Source organism: Odontomachus brunneus, unplaced genomic scaffold (genome assembly GCF_010583005.1).
Source record: "Odontomachus brunneus isolate Ranch 3 - 2012 unplaced genomic scaffold, Obru_v1 Obru_scaffold_003, whole genome shotgun sequence".
NCBI lineage: Eukaryota > Metazoa > Arthropoda > Insecta > Hymenoptera > Formicidae > Odontomachus > Odontomachus brunneus.
This window is the reverse complement of record NW_022639453.1, coordinates 921,399-936,338: the sequence shown is the minus strand read 5'-3', so window position 1 is coordinate 936,338 and position 14,940 is coordinate 921,399. Positions and strand designations below refer to the sequence as shown.

Here is a 14,940-nt window from a genome sequence, read left to right as displayed (position 1 = left end):
ATATATATATATATATATATATATATATATATATATATATATATATATATATATATATATATATATAGATAAAGGAGCACTCGAGTTTTTTTTAATAACATATGTGGAGTATCACAGTATCTTCGCGGTTTGTATTGTGTGCTGCTGTTGCTTTACTCGATTACTTTTTCTTTTTCGACACTTTTACGAGATCGTGAGAGAGTAACGACGATTTGGCGATCTTGTATAAAATGCAAACAAACGGGACTTCTCCGGCTCTAAGAAATTTCGCGTATGCACCGTGCTGCTTCATAAATGAGTTATATCTGTGACAAGACTGAACGAAGAGTAGTGGTTGAGAGTGGTTGAGAGAGGGCAAAAAGTAAGGTAAAGCGAAGTAAAACAAATCACAATAATTAAACAAAGTGCTGTACATAAGACATAAAGTAGTACTACTTTTGGATTACGAGTATGTATTGCGACTAGGCGAAATCCACTATAAACAATAAAGTGGCGTATTTCAAGGATGTCATTTTGTCTCGTCACTTCTCCATGTTCCGTGACATTTTTTTTCACGACTACATCTTTGTATCCTTTTGTCAAAACTTTTACTGATCAGATACAATGGGTCTATTTTCTATTGCTGAACTAGTGTGCACTTTCGGAACTTAAAAAGAGATAGATATACAAATAAAATTTGGTGGAAGAAAGAGGTGGAAAGAAGAGAGAACTAATGCAACCAGTTTAATAATAGAAAACAAACCCAATAATAAGAGTGACTATTTTGAAATTATCAGACGATATGTAAAATTAGCAAACAAAAAGTGACGAATTTTCATTGTTGTATTCGCTTCAAATTCGGGCGCTTCGTTTAGCATTTGATGTTACTCTACGGGGGCGTGTTCAGTGTTAATCAATCTTATCCTTGAGTGTAAGATAGAAGTGTTATCGAGTGTTATATGATATTATCATGTTGACATATGATCAATGACAGGCAGCTGTAAGTATGGCCGCGTACGGTTCTTACGATTGCTCTACAGGTAAAGTCACTTTGGATCTGTTCCTCATAGCTGTTCTTTTCTCTCCTTTCTCACATTTTCACTTTTTGATTATTTGTTTAGTTTATTTCAATGAAATTATTTCAATGTAATATACATGACACAATTTAACTAGGAAACTTTCTTATCCTTCAAATAAATTGGAAATATATTTGAACTTAGAGAACAAATGAAGTGTGAAAAGTGTAACTAGACGAACAGATGCCAACGGTATGACAGGTGTAACAAGCGCGGGTATAAGATGTAAACAGAACGATATGTAAATCGTTCTGATGAGGATTATCGTAGGGTGAATTGAAATGTACACGCTGCTACACGGTCTGTACAAGTATCTGGTGCAAAAGGACGAGTATTTCATACTGATATTGGGACTCGACAATGCGGGAAAGACGGTGAGAAAAGTCCTACATACGCTATTTTGAGGTTACGACACGTAATCATGATTTGTTTGCAGACTTATTTGGAAGCGGCGAAAACAAAATTCACGAAGAACTACAAGGGAATGAATCCCAGCAAAATCACAACGACCGTCGGCTTGAATATCGGCAAGATCGACATCGCTGGCGTTTCCTTCAACTTCTGGGATCTCGGTGGCCAGGAGGAACTCCAATCTTTGTGGGATAAAGTAATTAATAATAACTCAAGCTGACATATTACCAAGTGTCTTTCCTTTTATATATTTTCTTCTTTTTTTTTGTAGAAAATTATATAGTTTCTAGGATTCTTCTAATAAACTAACAATATTACTTTGTACTTGCAGTATTACGCAGAGTCTCATGCTGTGATTTATATCGTCGACTCGTCTGATCGTGATAGAATATCAGATTCCAAAGAAACTTTTGGTAAAATGCATCCTCTAAAATGACATTTCATATTTATCATTAGATTGAATAAGCAATTGTGTGTACAATAGTATAAAATACTTAGTTTTACTGTTTATTTTAGATAAAGTGATATCATCTGAGCACTTAACAGGTGTACCTTTATTGGTATTGGCAAACAAGCAGGATGTACCTGATTGCATGGGTGTTAGGGAAGTGAAGCCAATATTCAATCAAAGCGCACACTTAATTGGTAGAAGAGATTGCATGGTGATGCCTGTATCAGCTCTAAATGGGTAAGTAAAGCTAGTGTGGATTCACTTAATAAATTGATGAAAATGAGATACCTAACTTATCTCTTGTATTCATTATGGGAAGTAATGGCTAGTATTTATTTTGTAAAAGTGATGGTGTAGATGAAGGTATACATTGGTTGGTGGACTGTGTCAAGAGGAATAATGATGTACGACCACCTCGCAATCAGAATGACAGCTGTTTATCTTAATCAGAACATTCCTGCTCTATGATAATTGTGTAAAACGAGACATTATAATGCCAATGCACTGTACATATTTATACTGCACGTGTGTGGATGGTGTTTTCATAAATAAACAGATTTTTTCTAATACATACATCCATACCTATCCATTTTTATATCTGAAAAGATATCTCTATTATATACACCTTATTTAAGATTTATTAATATTTTTAACATTGTAAACATATATATGATGAATACAAATATTTGTAATGTGTTCTGTAATATTATTTATATATAAATAATATATTATTTATATATAATTATATTAAAATAAGCAAAACTATCAGATTCCATTAGAATCATGAATACTAAAGTTGTATGAGTGTATATATCTGATATCAAGGTAGTCGGAGAGATAAGAGATAACTTATCCACACCTTGTCCCGTGCTCTATTGTGTTAGTGATAAAAAGCCTACAAGACTGATCGTGCACAACTGCGTGATATATAGATTGTGGTTTTAGTGCTGTACACGTCGTTTAGTGTTGTGAGCTCTTTACTTATTTAATATTAACCTACCATGTGGCCTTATTATGAAACCGACGACTGGAGTGTCTTGCCATCGGAACTCAACAGAAGGTGACCATTAAAATTGTAGTACATAGTAGATAAAGGTTACATCACTGTAAACAGTACATTCTACAAAACTATCCGTTCGATAATTGCTTCTTTTCAAGCTCAATATAATTCACAGCAATATTAGGAAACATTAAACAGTGTGTATCATTTGAGCACCTCAGGATATTAAATGTGACTCATTTTCTAGGTCTCTTGCATCATACAAAAACTGTATATCACGTTAGTCACACTCTGTAGCGATGTGGAATATGAGAAGATATATATATATATATATATATTAGATTTACAAATTCTATACCAACATATAAAATGTCTCTTCCATTTTTAGTCTCGCAAAGCTGCCTGAATAGAAATAACTCTCGTCATTCTAATTGCATGCATGCACCACGTAAATTTGTATCTGAAAGAAAACAATACGGACAAACATGATGCTACCAGTCGTGCAATGACACTTGCAAAGGAAAACGCAGTTTCCGCTTGCGATTCAACAGGTAAACGAGATCTTATCGCAAAGTGATAAAAAAGCTGTTTCTGTCTTTCATATAGGTTAGGAACTAAAATCGATATAATTTCAGCAAGTCTACATATTTCTATATTGATCTACATCGACGTATTTCCAGTACTGAAAATTGTGATTTTCAAAATCGAGTGTCGTACTTCGCAATAACCAAATGAAAACAACCTCTACGTTCATACGCGAGCGTGGAAATACAATTATCGTCGTAAAGCTGATACAGCCTCGCATCGGCCTCACAAAAAATCGACTCCTCTGAAATCGTCAGATTCGCTGCGGCGGATTTTGACGGTCGCACGATATCCAAATTTCGCGCCTGTGCAATGGTGCCACATTCGCGATACCTTTTACACGTCGTGCTTACACGCGACACGACGCGCAGCGATTCTCGCGCGTTCACCTCTTTCCTCGGCCATCGCACCTCGTCTTCACGCGCCTCGTCGAGCGAGGTTATAATCCGACGAACGTGCGAGACTCACACTCGCCGTCGACGCGGCCGAGTTGAAAATTGGACGTGAGATCAAACGTGGCCTCTCCCGTCGTGTCGTTTCCCCCATGTAAAGTCCTTGACGACGTCAGTGACGACGTCGACGACGGCGACGGCCATCTTTGAGTCCGCCGTCGCGCACATATACGTGAAATTCTTGTCGTCGTCGACGGGACAGGCGGAGAGAAAGAGAGAGAGAAAGAGAGGGAGAAAGAGGGGAAGAGGGAGAGAGAGAGAGAGAGAGCGAGTGAAAGTTTAAGAAAGAGAGACAGAGCGCGAGTCTGGTGGGAAAGAGAGAGAAAGGGCAAGAGAAGAAGAGAACGGTGCACGTCGTTAGGCGGCTCGGCTATCGCGCGGGCGGGCTGCCAGCAGAGCTAGTGTGCAGTGCGTGTGGTCTGTGTGGTCGACGACCGTGAGTAGGGACTTCGCATCGCGGCTATGTTCATGGGGTTCACGCCGTCTACCAGCGACTAGCCTCCGCCTTTACGGGACTCGACGACGTCGCACGGTAACGTACGTACCCACGTCGTCATCGTGATCGGCGCAATCGGCGTGTATCGCGCCCTACCGAGATGATCTCCCGGATTTGAGTATGCGAGGAGTACCGGTGGCGAGTTTCCGAATACCTCGAGTACATACTACACCAGCAGCACCGCGGCGGCAGGAGCGTGAGGGGGCGCACGGCTCGCTCTTTCGCGACTATCGCGAAACCGTCCACCACGGGTGTGAGATCGACTTGGAAAAAGCGACGACTTCGCTCCGATCGGCTCGGCGCCGTTGCCGCCGTGCTCGTTATACCTCCGTTGTGCCCCGTCCGTAATGCTACGGCTGTAATGTAAACACAGAGGGGAAAGACCAACGTACGTTACAACGTGGTGCACAATCTTGCGACGTCGCTGCGCCGGTTCTGTCGCGAGCGAGTCACTTCCTTTTCGTCGCGTTCACTCCTGTCACGGACGTGCAGTAGTTCGTGTGCTCCTCGCACACGTTGGCCTGCGCGTCACGCGGGAAGTCAATTCTCCTCGCAAGACTCGCACCATCCGCGGCGCTTTTCATGACGGTGCTTCGCCGCGCTGAACGCAGATTTACGTTTGACAGCTGTGGCTTAACCCTTGATTCGGTATGCCCTTCAGTGCTGCGAACAGTTCCTTTATGTAAGCGTCGCCGCTGGTGTTTTGCAATATGCTGCTGCCCCGCGGACGAATCGCGCGCGACACTCCAGTCTGTGAAATCACCGCTAGTTAATATCATTATCGCGCTCGCTCGCTTGCTAGTTTACTCTCTCGTCGTGATCGCCGATGCATTCCGAGTCCGGTATGTCCTTCACGCTCCTGTCGCGAGACGCGAGTAAACGCGTGTCACGGCGATACGTAACGCATTTTTGCGCTGTGCGTTCGCAGTGAAGCCGCGTGCCAGTGCCCTATTTCATCAAGCGTTCTTGAAGCTTCACTCTTTATATTCCTCGTGTTCCATCTTTCGTGTACTGTGAATCTGTGTGCAACGCGAGGCATAGTTACGGGTTATCGTCATATAATTTCATTGCTCGTTTAAATTTATGAGCCACAGTATAATCAGGGTGTTGCTCAACACTTGTCGTCTTACTCTTGACCAAGTGGTGACAGGTATTTTTTTCCTTTAAAGGAAATCGTGAATTTATAGACTTGTCAGAATTGTATATGCATATACAAGATACATGGTGAAAGAAGGAAAAACTCCAAGGTTACTTTGTGAAATAGGGTCTAACGTTGAATATCTACTGAAAGCTCATCTATGTAAAATCTAAACTATAAGTTTGTCACATTGCTGGCATGGAACTACTAAATTGCTCCTTAAAAAATAAATATATGTAGTTTTTTCAAAGTTTAAATAATTCAGAATCCATTAACACAATACAATATTAATAAGCTTGATGATATCGTCATTGTCTTGTGTGTCTACTAGGAGGATTGCAGAGTTGTCGTCTTTTGTACTCGTCTGTGTTTGGTTTTCATTGTGAAGCTTGTGGCATAAATTTGAAACTCGAGCTGAGAAACGATGAATGCCTCAGAACATGGGTAATGCATAGTCATATGATCTTATGCATGTACTTAGTATGTTAATACTGTTGACATGGGCAGAGATGACAATGAGAAAAATATCAATTGTAGTCATCTTCATCTCTGATTATCAATATCATACCTATCAATTTCAAAATCTATATTTTCCTGTTGTTTCCTGTTTTGTTTTCTGACAATAGACAGATAAAGTTTATATCTTATAGAGGTACAGCTTTTACTTCACTTTTCTACTTTATATCTTGAAATAGATACAAAATATTGAATTACTTGCAGAAATCAGCTGTTGAGTTCATTGACAAGTGTCATTGCATGACAAGGTAGATTCTATGAGATAGGAGCGTTTTATGCTTATAAAACAGCATGGGTGTGACTTTTTCAGGTTTAACCCGGCCTTTAACATGGCCTCCATAAAGCAAGCTTTCAATGAGGCTGTAGAAAGAGGTAAGTGTATTGTTTGGTGTAATTGACTCACAATGACCATAATAGCTAATCCTTGGAACATCTGATTCTGTTTGTTCGCTATCTGCATTTTTGTTCTCGAATCTAAAAAGTAATAAAGTTAAATTATTTTTAAAGTGTGTCAATTAAATTTCCACAAAAGAATTTTGAACAATTGTAGGAATAAGCTGTAAAATTATCTTGCAAGCAAAATCTGTGGTTACCAAACATAATGCCAATTAGTACTGATGACTTTTTCACACTTTAAAAGTCTCAACAGTTAGGATGCCTGCGCCTACGCGGTTGAGGGATCTGATTAGACAAATACGAGCTGCACGGACAGCGGCGGAAGAGAGAACAGTCGTCAACAAGGAGTGTGCGTACATTCGCTCGACGTTTAGGGAAGAGGACAGCGTGTGGAGATGTCGTAACATTGCAAAATTACTATATATCCATATGCTGGGGTTCGTATCGAGATATAAAATATCCTGTTCGACAACGTGACGCGTAATGCTTCATTAAAAGGATACGCCGACGATGTTACAGATATCCAGCGCATTTTGGTCAATTGGAATGCTTAAAGCTCATCGCTTCGCCAAGATTCACGGACAAACGAATCGGTTATCTAGGGGCCATGTTATTACTGGATGAACGGCAGGACGTGCATCTCCTGATCACAAATTGTTTAAAAAAGTAACAACGCTCTCCCTCTTTTTCCTTCTAAGCGCGCTTCCACTGCGTGCGCGAAAAAAGATTAATCGTTCTTCTCCGTTGTTTGTAGTGATTTGAACAGTTCTACGCAATTCGTCATCGGTCTGGCGCTGTGCACTTTGGGTGCGATTGCGTCTCCGGAAATGGCGAGGGATCTGGCGGCCGAGGTCGAGAGATTGATGAAGTCGCCGAACGCATACATAAGGAAGAAAGCGGCGCTCTGTGCCTTTCGGATTATCAGGCGCGTGCCGGAGCTAATGGAAATGTTCCTGCCGGCGACTCGTAGCTTAATCACCGAGAAGAATCACGGGGTCCTTATCACCGGTGTCACTCTCATCACGGAGATGTGCGAGAACAGCGTCGACACGTTAAACCACTTCAAAAAGGTATACCCGAGAGAGATCATACTTCCTTCTCGTGCGTTAGTCTTAGAACAGGTTTACTATACGGCTCGATATCATAAATCTGCCCGCCGATCGAGTCATAGTGTTTGCATTACGTAATTTATCACGACTGATGTATAATTAGATCCTAGTATCGTCGATATCGAAGTTAGACAGTAGTATGGAAACCCGCAGAAAGATAAGATGTACCTATAGTGCGTACCGGTAGTGCAACTACCTGTTAGACAAATTTGATTTGGAATTGTTCGTCATAGATAATTAAATAGTACGCTCGCGCGTATAGCGTATGGAAAAGAATGCAGTCTTGACTCTTATACGAGCACAGATACATCAAAATAATGCCCGATGGAGAATATTTTAATGGCGTTACGCGTCGTTTATATGTATGATACGCAGCAGGATTTTGCTCTTTGCAATCTCCCGCGAGGGAGGTTCTCGTATTGCGCGTTAACGCAACGTCGTGATTCCAAACACGTTCTCTTAATAGCTCATTCTTAATGTTCATTCTTAATGCATCCTCTCCTTTGCTCGAGCAGCTTCCTTTCATGTAAACGCGCGCAGATCTCTTATGTTGAAGAAACATCTCATTCGATTATATGTAGGGCGATATCTCTCTTTCTCTCTTTCTCTCTCTCTCTCTCTCTCTCTCTCTCTCTCTCTCTCTCTCTCTCTCTCTCTCTCGCGAAACTTTATGCACAAATCTAATTCCGTTAAATTTATTATCCGAACAGATACGTAATATAAGCGTTGGTTTTGTCTTTCTTAGGAATGCGGCCATCGTGAGGTAATATACATATAAACGTACTCTCTGTATCTTTGCATGTATGCTTGTTACACAGACTTCATTCTTTTCTTTTATCTTGTCCAAAGTGAATCGCTCGAACTGCCAAAACGTGAAATCGACATCGTCTGCTTTGCTATATTCGTTTTTTTCTTGATAGTTACAAAGGTATCGAATCGTCTTGTATTCGTACGTGTTAACCTTGTAGGTACATCGTCAACCATTTCAGCTTGTGTTACACGTGCGAGTTCATTGATCCGCGAAAATAACTACGTCTAGAAATACTATTGCGGCAGTAATTGTAATACTCGTAACTGGCATGATGGCATCTCGTATAGCTGCATGTTTATCTCGGCTTATTCGTACATAGAGATCTCTCTTTCTTTTATTATGTATTCAACTGTAGCTTGCAATAATTGATATTGATAACTGAGGGTAACATAATCGTTTTTAAGAAATTTATCTTTGATTGAATAAGATTCAAATTTATCAAACATTATTCGAGTAAATCATGCGCTTACATAAATTATACATCTATTATATTACAATCACGCTTATATGAATCATATTGAGTCAGTGAGACAGTTTGATTTCCTGCTGTTTTACTTCTATACAAATATTGCCAACGCGAATGATCTTAGATCCACAACGACGGCGATTAACTCTATAGATAAATAATTGGCATCCCATTGAATACAGTAAAGTCAAATTTCACTAAAATATTGAGTGTAATTTTAACTGACTCAGTATCTTACTATACATTAATATATGTTACATATGAAAGCTATATATGTATGTGATTCCACAAATGGCTTGTCCTGTCGATCGTTAATCATATATTCGACGTTGACATGTTCAAGTTAAGTGGAACACGACAACGTCTGCAGAATGAAATCGTGATAAATAATGGTATCGTTGCAGATCGTGCCAAATCTTGTAAGAATCTTGAAGAATTTGATCCTAGCTGGATATTCGCCTGAGCACGATGTGTCCGGAGTATCCGATCCGTTTCTTCAAGTCAAGATATTGCGTTTGCTGCGCATTCTAGGACGCAACGATGTCGACGCGTCCGAGGCAATGAACGACATTCTTGCTCAAGTCGCGACTAACACCGAAACCAGCAAAAACGTTGGTAACACGATACTTTACGAGACGGTTCTCTCGATCATGGACATCAAATCGGAGAGCGGACTTCGGGTTTTAGCGGTCAACATACTCGGTAGATTTTTACTGAATAACGACAAGAATATCAGATACGTGGCCTTGAACACGTTGCTGAAGACAGTTTACGTGGATACGAGCGCAGTGCAGAGGCATCGATCAACGATTCTGGTGGGACCCTATTCGCAGATTCATTTTCACTCGAGAAGTGAAATTCGAAATTGTTCATTATGATTAATGTTTCTTGGCTTTTGTATCTCAGGAGTGTTTAAAGGATCCGGACGTATCGATCAGAAGGCGCGCGATGGAGCTGAGTTTCGCGCTGGTGAATTTCAGCAATATCAGAAACATGATGAAGGAATTGCTCTTGTTCTTGGAACGAGCGGACCCGGAGTTCAAGGCTCAATGCAGTAGCAATATCGTAATGTCTGCGGAGAGATTCGCGCCTAATAAACGTTGGCATCTCGAAACATTGTTCAAAGTACTCGTCGCGGTATGTATCTTATTAAATTGCAAAGCGAGAGCGACGCTAGAAGTTACGATTATCAAAGTTTCTGCTTGCACTTTAGGCTGGTAATTACGTGCGAGACGACGTGGTGGCGTGCACGATACAGTTGATCTCGGAGACGCAAGCTCAACAGGGTTACGCCGTCAGCGCGTTGTGGCGAGCGTTAGAAAAAGACACGTCCGACAAGCAACCGTTGGCGCAAGTAGCCACATGGTGCATCGGCGAGTATGGTGATCTGTTGCTGTACAGTCCGCCGTCAGAAGATGCCGAAACTCCAATCAACGTAAGTTCAACTATAACAGTAATGATGTATTAGACTTGGATATCGCTAGTAGAAAGTAAGAAGAAATTATCGATCACATTTCTCTCGTGAATGCATCGTCAAATGTTCAATTTAGACATACGTGTGATATCAATTTTATAATGGTATTTTAAATTTTCTTACCAACACACAGCTGACGGAGGATGAAGTAATCGATGTTTATCAAAGGCTTCTCTGGAATCCACAGAATACTGTGGTTACGAAACAGTACACCTTACTGTCCCTCACGAAATTGAGCACGAGGTTCCAGAAAGGTCACGAGTCAGTATCGCTTCCGATTGCCCGCAATTATCTTAAGAAATCTTTCACGCTGCAACGTAATGTTCTGTAATCACGTAATACTCTGTTATTACAGGAAAATTCGTCAGATCATAGATACGTTTGGTAGCAATTTGCATATCGAATTACAGCAGAGAGGTATCGAGTTCTCGCAGTTATTCCGGAAGTACGATCACCTGCGGCCTGCGTTACTCGAGAGAATGCCGCCGATGGAAACCGCGCGACCGCAGGCTAACGGTATCATAGGCATGGTGAACGGTGAACCCGAACCGGAAGATGAAAAGTCCACGGTAATCGAACCAGCCACGACTACATCCGATTCAGTAAGTAACGTCGCATTTAATTCTTTTTCTCCCTCCCCCTTCTCTCTCTATTATGTAATTATATTGCGTTTAGCTTTTAGTATACTTTTGTCTTAAGTTGAACGATTAATTCTCAATTTTCTTTTTGACTTTAAAGTTTAAACTTTCTTATTTTACTTTAAGAAATAAGAAAATATTGTATCGACAACATATTTTATTTAACGCGATTTTTGCAGAGTGCACTTCTAGATTTACTTGGAACTACGGATGTGGGAGTGACGATGCCAACAACGACCAGTAAAAATCCCTCGCCGAGTTCGACCGCGGTAGCGCATAATAACGACCTGTTGGACTTGCTCGGAAGCTTAGATTTGAATACGCCTACGCCTGCACCTACGCTACCACCACAGCCGCAGGCGTCCACACCGATATTCAGTCCCACTAACACCAGCAGCAGCTTTCTGGTGGATGGTTTGCTCAGCACCCCGTCAGTTCAAAACGGTTCGTCCTTGTGTCTGAAACAGAACAGAACATCTTGAATTAGTTCACGTGTATATTATTTTTATCGTGAATTTGTAATTACAGATGTACCGAGCATGGTTGTCTTGGATAAGTCGGGGCTCAAAATAACGTTTAAATTAGAAAGACCGCCCGATATTCCTGATTTGTTAGTCATAAATATGTTGGCTCAAAACTCCGGAAGCACCATTTTAACCGATTTTCTGTTTCAAGCAGCAGTTCCTAGGGTTAGATGGGAATAATATGCATTTAAAAACCATAATATTCACTTATGGCATGTTAGACTAATTGTGTTTTCTACTTGCAGACATTCCAACTACAAATGTTATCCCCGTCGAGTACCGTCATTCCGCCATCTGGTCAAGTAACTCAAGTACTGAGAGTGACAAATATGAACAGAGTCAGTCGCAAATATCCATACAAGTATCGATGTAACGTCAAAACTTGAAATTGTCAGTTTTTAATCGATTTTTCTATCTTCTTTTCAGGCACAGCTAAGAATGAGATTACGTATATCATATACAGGCCCGGCCGGACCAGTTTTGGAACAAACGGAAGTGAATAATTTTCCCCTGTCGACATCACAGTGACAAGACGTAATACAAAAAACATTTGTACATATGCCTGCCTAAAATAATTAATCGAGTCTAAAGACAGACTGAGAGCAAAAAGAAAAAAAAAAACACAATGTCGTCTCTTCGTCGTGAGGAACAGTGAAACATACTTGGCAAACGGATATATCTCTGACAACAAACGTTTTTAATTAATTAAGCAATTGAACCCTTGCGAACCGCGGCGTGTATGAGACGTGATCTAAACTTCGTGAGGAGTCTCTGGGTTTGAAACGGCGAAATTTGCGATTTGATTTTCGCACTTAAATGTCGGGTCATCTGACTCAAATCACTCAAATGTGTGAGTCATCTGATCTTCGCAGGAATGAATTTCCCTACTAAAAGTATCAATCAATTCTCTCGGCACGCGTGTGTATGTGAGAGATGTGACGAATCTGTGTGTGCGCGGGTGATTTCGCGCCAGAGTCTTTTGTGAGTTAATTCGCATGTCATTGCCATCATTATCGTTTATACATAATTTTGTTACGCGGGAGAGGAACGAGAGAGTACGTGTTTCTCGTGTATTGTGTGCCGCGCGTGTGTGTGTAAGAATGAAAAGTGTGAGAGAGAGAGAGAGAGAGAGAAAAAGAGAGGAGAAAGATGTAAATATTTTTTCTAAACTAAAACACGCGGAGGTTGAGGAGATATTGTACTCGGTCGCATTCCCGTCGTTTTACGGCTACTAATTTAGCGCGTAATTTCTCACGTAGGCTAAAAAATGAAATAGAGTACGGAGATATAGAAAATAAATAAGAGAAGATGAGACATACACACATGCACATACATATACACATACACAACGCATGCCACTTGAGAGAAACATACAGTTCAGAAAAGGAGAGGAGGTTCCGTCACCAAAAGTGCTGTCGCGCTGCCCCAGTTATCGACGAGAAGGCGCTTAACTTTCACTGTAACAAATCTTTTTCTACTACACGTTTGTAAGTAAGACGCCGGATGACGCGCGCGATCGTTCTGTAAATAATTATTAGATAATCGCAATGACTAGAGAGGAATGTAGGAAAATTCTTACAACGGGGGGGCAAAAGCAAACAAATGCGAAACGCGGATCCTTTCTGATATGTGTACACGCAATAGAATCATTAATCCAATAATGAATAATACCTGTGTTTTCGTCTTCGAAAGATATTATTTCTCCTTTTTTTCTTTTTGTATAAAAGGAATATAATATACACGCATACATATACCTACGCTATAATACGCGCACACACATACACACACATACACAATTCATGTACGGACGTCTACGATACATTACGTGCGTAGCGATTCACATAATTTCAAACGTATTCGGAGTACAGAGTAACATTGGAGGGCTGAATTCTGATTGTCATGTTATCTGTCGCGCGTACGTATGTGTGTATGTATGTATGTAGAATTCATCACATCCGAGTGTATTATCGCGAAAGATCAGGACTAGCCGTTGTTTGTTGTCGATTATTTCAAGTCTTTCAAAGCTGCGTCAGAATGATATTTAATAATCTGCATGAGACGAGTGCAATTGCGTCGATAGTGTACTCTCTTTGCTCGATTGCTTATTTTTATTAAGTTAATTCTTAGGAGAATTACACGATACTACGAGTGGAAGCTGTAACATACTAACGTAACACTCTCGTCTGGCAGAGAGATTGTAATGCGAAGTGGGAGAACACACTTTGATGTTTTAAGGTTGATTTTATTCGCGAACTGCAGTTAAGTCATGTCAGTTTGTACAAAGGTCAAGAAACGTGAAGCTAAGAAATAATTATACATACGTTGAAACCAGAAAAACACAGTCGGCTTTACTTTTTAAATTATCCCGTGTTTAAACGGAGGAAGTTCTTAAGTTGCGCGCCAGACACTAACGTCGAACAACAAATTGATAACGAAGTAACTCGGTTGTACGTGTCCGTGTTGGCTTTTTATTGTTTAATTTTAGAATTGTTTTTAGTATTCAATTCGAATCATGCTTGTAACGTCAGGTGCCACTATGAGTGATGTCGTTTGTACATGCATATATGTCCAGGAGAAAGAGAAATACGGATATAACTCGCTCATATTTAACATCATGTTCTACGATTTTATATATATATATATATATAATTATATATATAAAATTGTAATAATATATACTTTATCGAATTTTTTTACGCGAGAGCGCTGTGTGATGAGGGACAAATGTGAGTTCTACATAAGTATACAATTTAGGAAAAATAGTATGCCGGGAGCAATAGTTGGCGGAATCGTTTTCAGATATCTATTTTCTTTAGATTTTCCTACGAATTAAGTTTAAAAAAAAAAGGAACACGTTGATTGTACTTAATTATTTACTTTGCTCCGCGATGTAACAGCATTATAGCGAGTATACTTGTATTAAGTGTAGATGTGTATGTGTATATGTGTGTATATATATATATATATATATATATATATATATATATATATATATATATATATATATATATATAATCATAAAGATATCCTAGTTTTTTTTTTAAGAGCGTCGATCTAGCACTTTTTTTCCAAGTTGTATATCGTACGTTACCTTCTGATTTTTTAACCGGAAAACTTTTGTATAACTTCTCAGAGGTTTGCGATTAGGTTTACAATTGAGTATACAACTCTACGCATTTTAGCTCCGTCCCTGAATACGTTGTTGTGCGAGATGCGAGAAAAAGAAAGAGAGAGAAAGAATGCGAAGTGTAGGAATTATATTAATTAGAACAGGTGGGTGCGTTTTTGAGTGGCCTTGTCCTAAAGTCTGTGACACAGCGCGTCAGCCCTTCAGTGGGGGTTTGCTCTGCCTACTTGTTCTGAATATTATATATTAGTTTTATAAACATACCTATAAATATATATATATATATATATA

The 14,940-nt window shown here is 39.9% G+C and overlaps 2 protein-coding genes across 17 annotated transcripts; both read left to right on the top strand.

Moving 5' to 3' along the window:
• The first annotated feature begins 1,277 nt into the window (after positions 1–1,277).
• Positions 1,278–2,490, top strand: LOC116844318 (ADP-ribosylation factor-related protein 1). The gene is made up of 5 exons (XM_032815718.1): positions 1,278–1,429; positions 1,492–1,662; positions 1,798–1,879; positions 1,983–2,154; positions 2,264–2,490. The coding sequence occupies exons 1-5, from the start codon at positions 1,337–1,339 to the stop codon at positions 2,361–2,363; spliced, it is 618 nt and encodes a 205-aa protein (XP_032671609.1). The 5' UTR covers positions 1,278–1,336; the 3' UTR covers positions 2,364–2,490.
• A 243-nt stretch (positions 2,491–2,733) lies between these two features.
• On the top strand, positions 2,734–14,938 carry LOC116844220 (AP-1 complex subunit gamma-1). Of its 16 annotated transcripts, none has more exons than XM_032815513.1 (16): positions 4,345–4,491; positions 5,920–6,032; positions 6,415–6,476; positions 6,754–6,937; positions 7,020–7,166; positions 7,255–7,570; positions 8,355–8,372; positions 9,291–9,701; positions 9,793–10,023; positions 10,100–10,321; positions 10,494–10,621; positions 10,716–10,962; positions 11,178–11,442; positions 11,527–11,687; positions 11,768–11,860; positions 11,949–14,938. In XM_032815513.1, exons 2-16 carry the CDS (start codon positions 6,013–6,015, stop codon positions 12,048–12,050), a joined length of 2,607 nt encoding a protein of 868 aa, XP_032671404.1. In that variant the 5' UTR covers positions 4,345–4,491; positions 5,920–6,012; the 3' UTR covers positions 12,051–14,938. The 16 variants fall into 16 exon arrangements, with proteins under 16 accessions (XP_032671349.1, XP_032671341.1, XP_032671368.1 ...); XM_032815486.1 differs by having other exon boundaries at positions 6,745–6,937; XM_032815495.1 differs by having other exon boundaries at positions 4,357–4,486; positions 6,745–6,937.
• Positions 14,939–14,940: the final 2 nt, after the last annotated feature.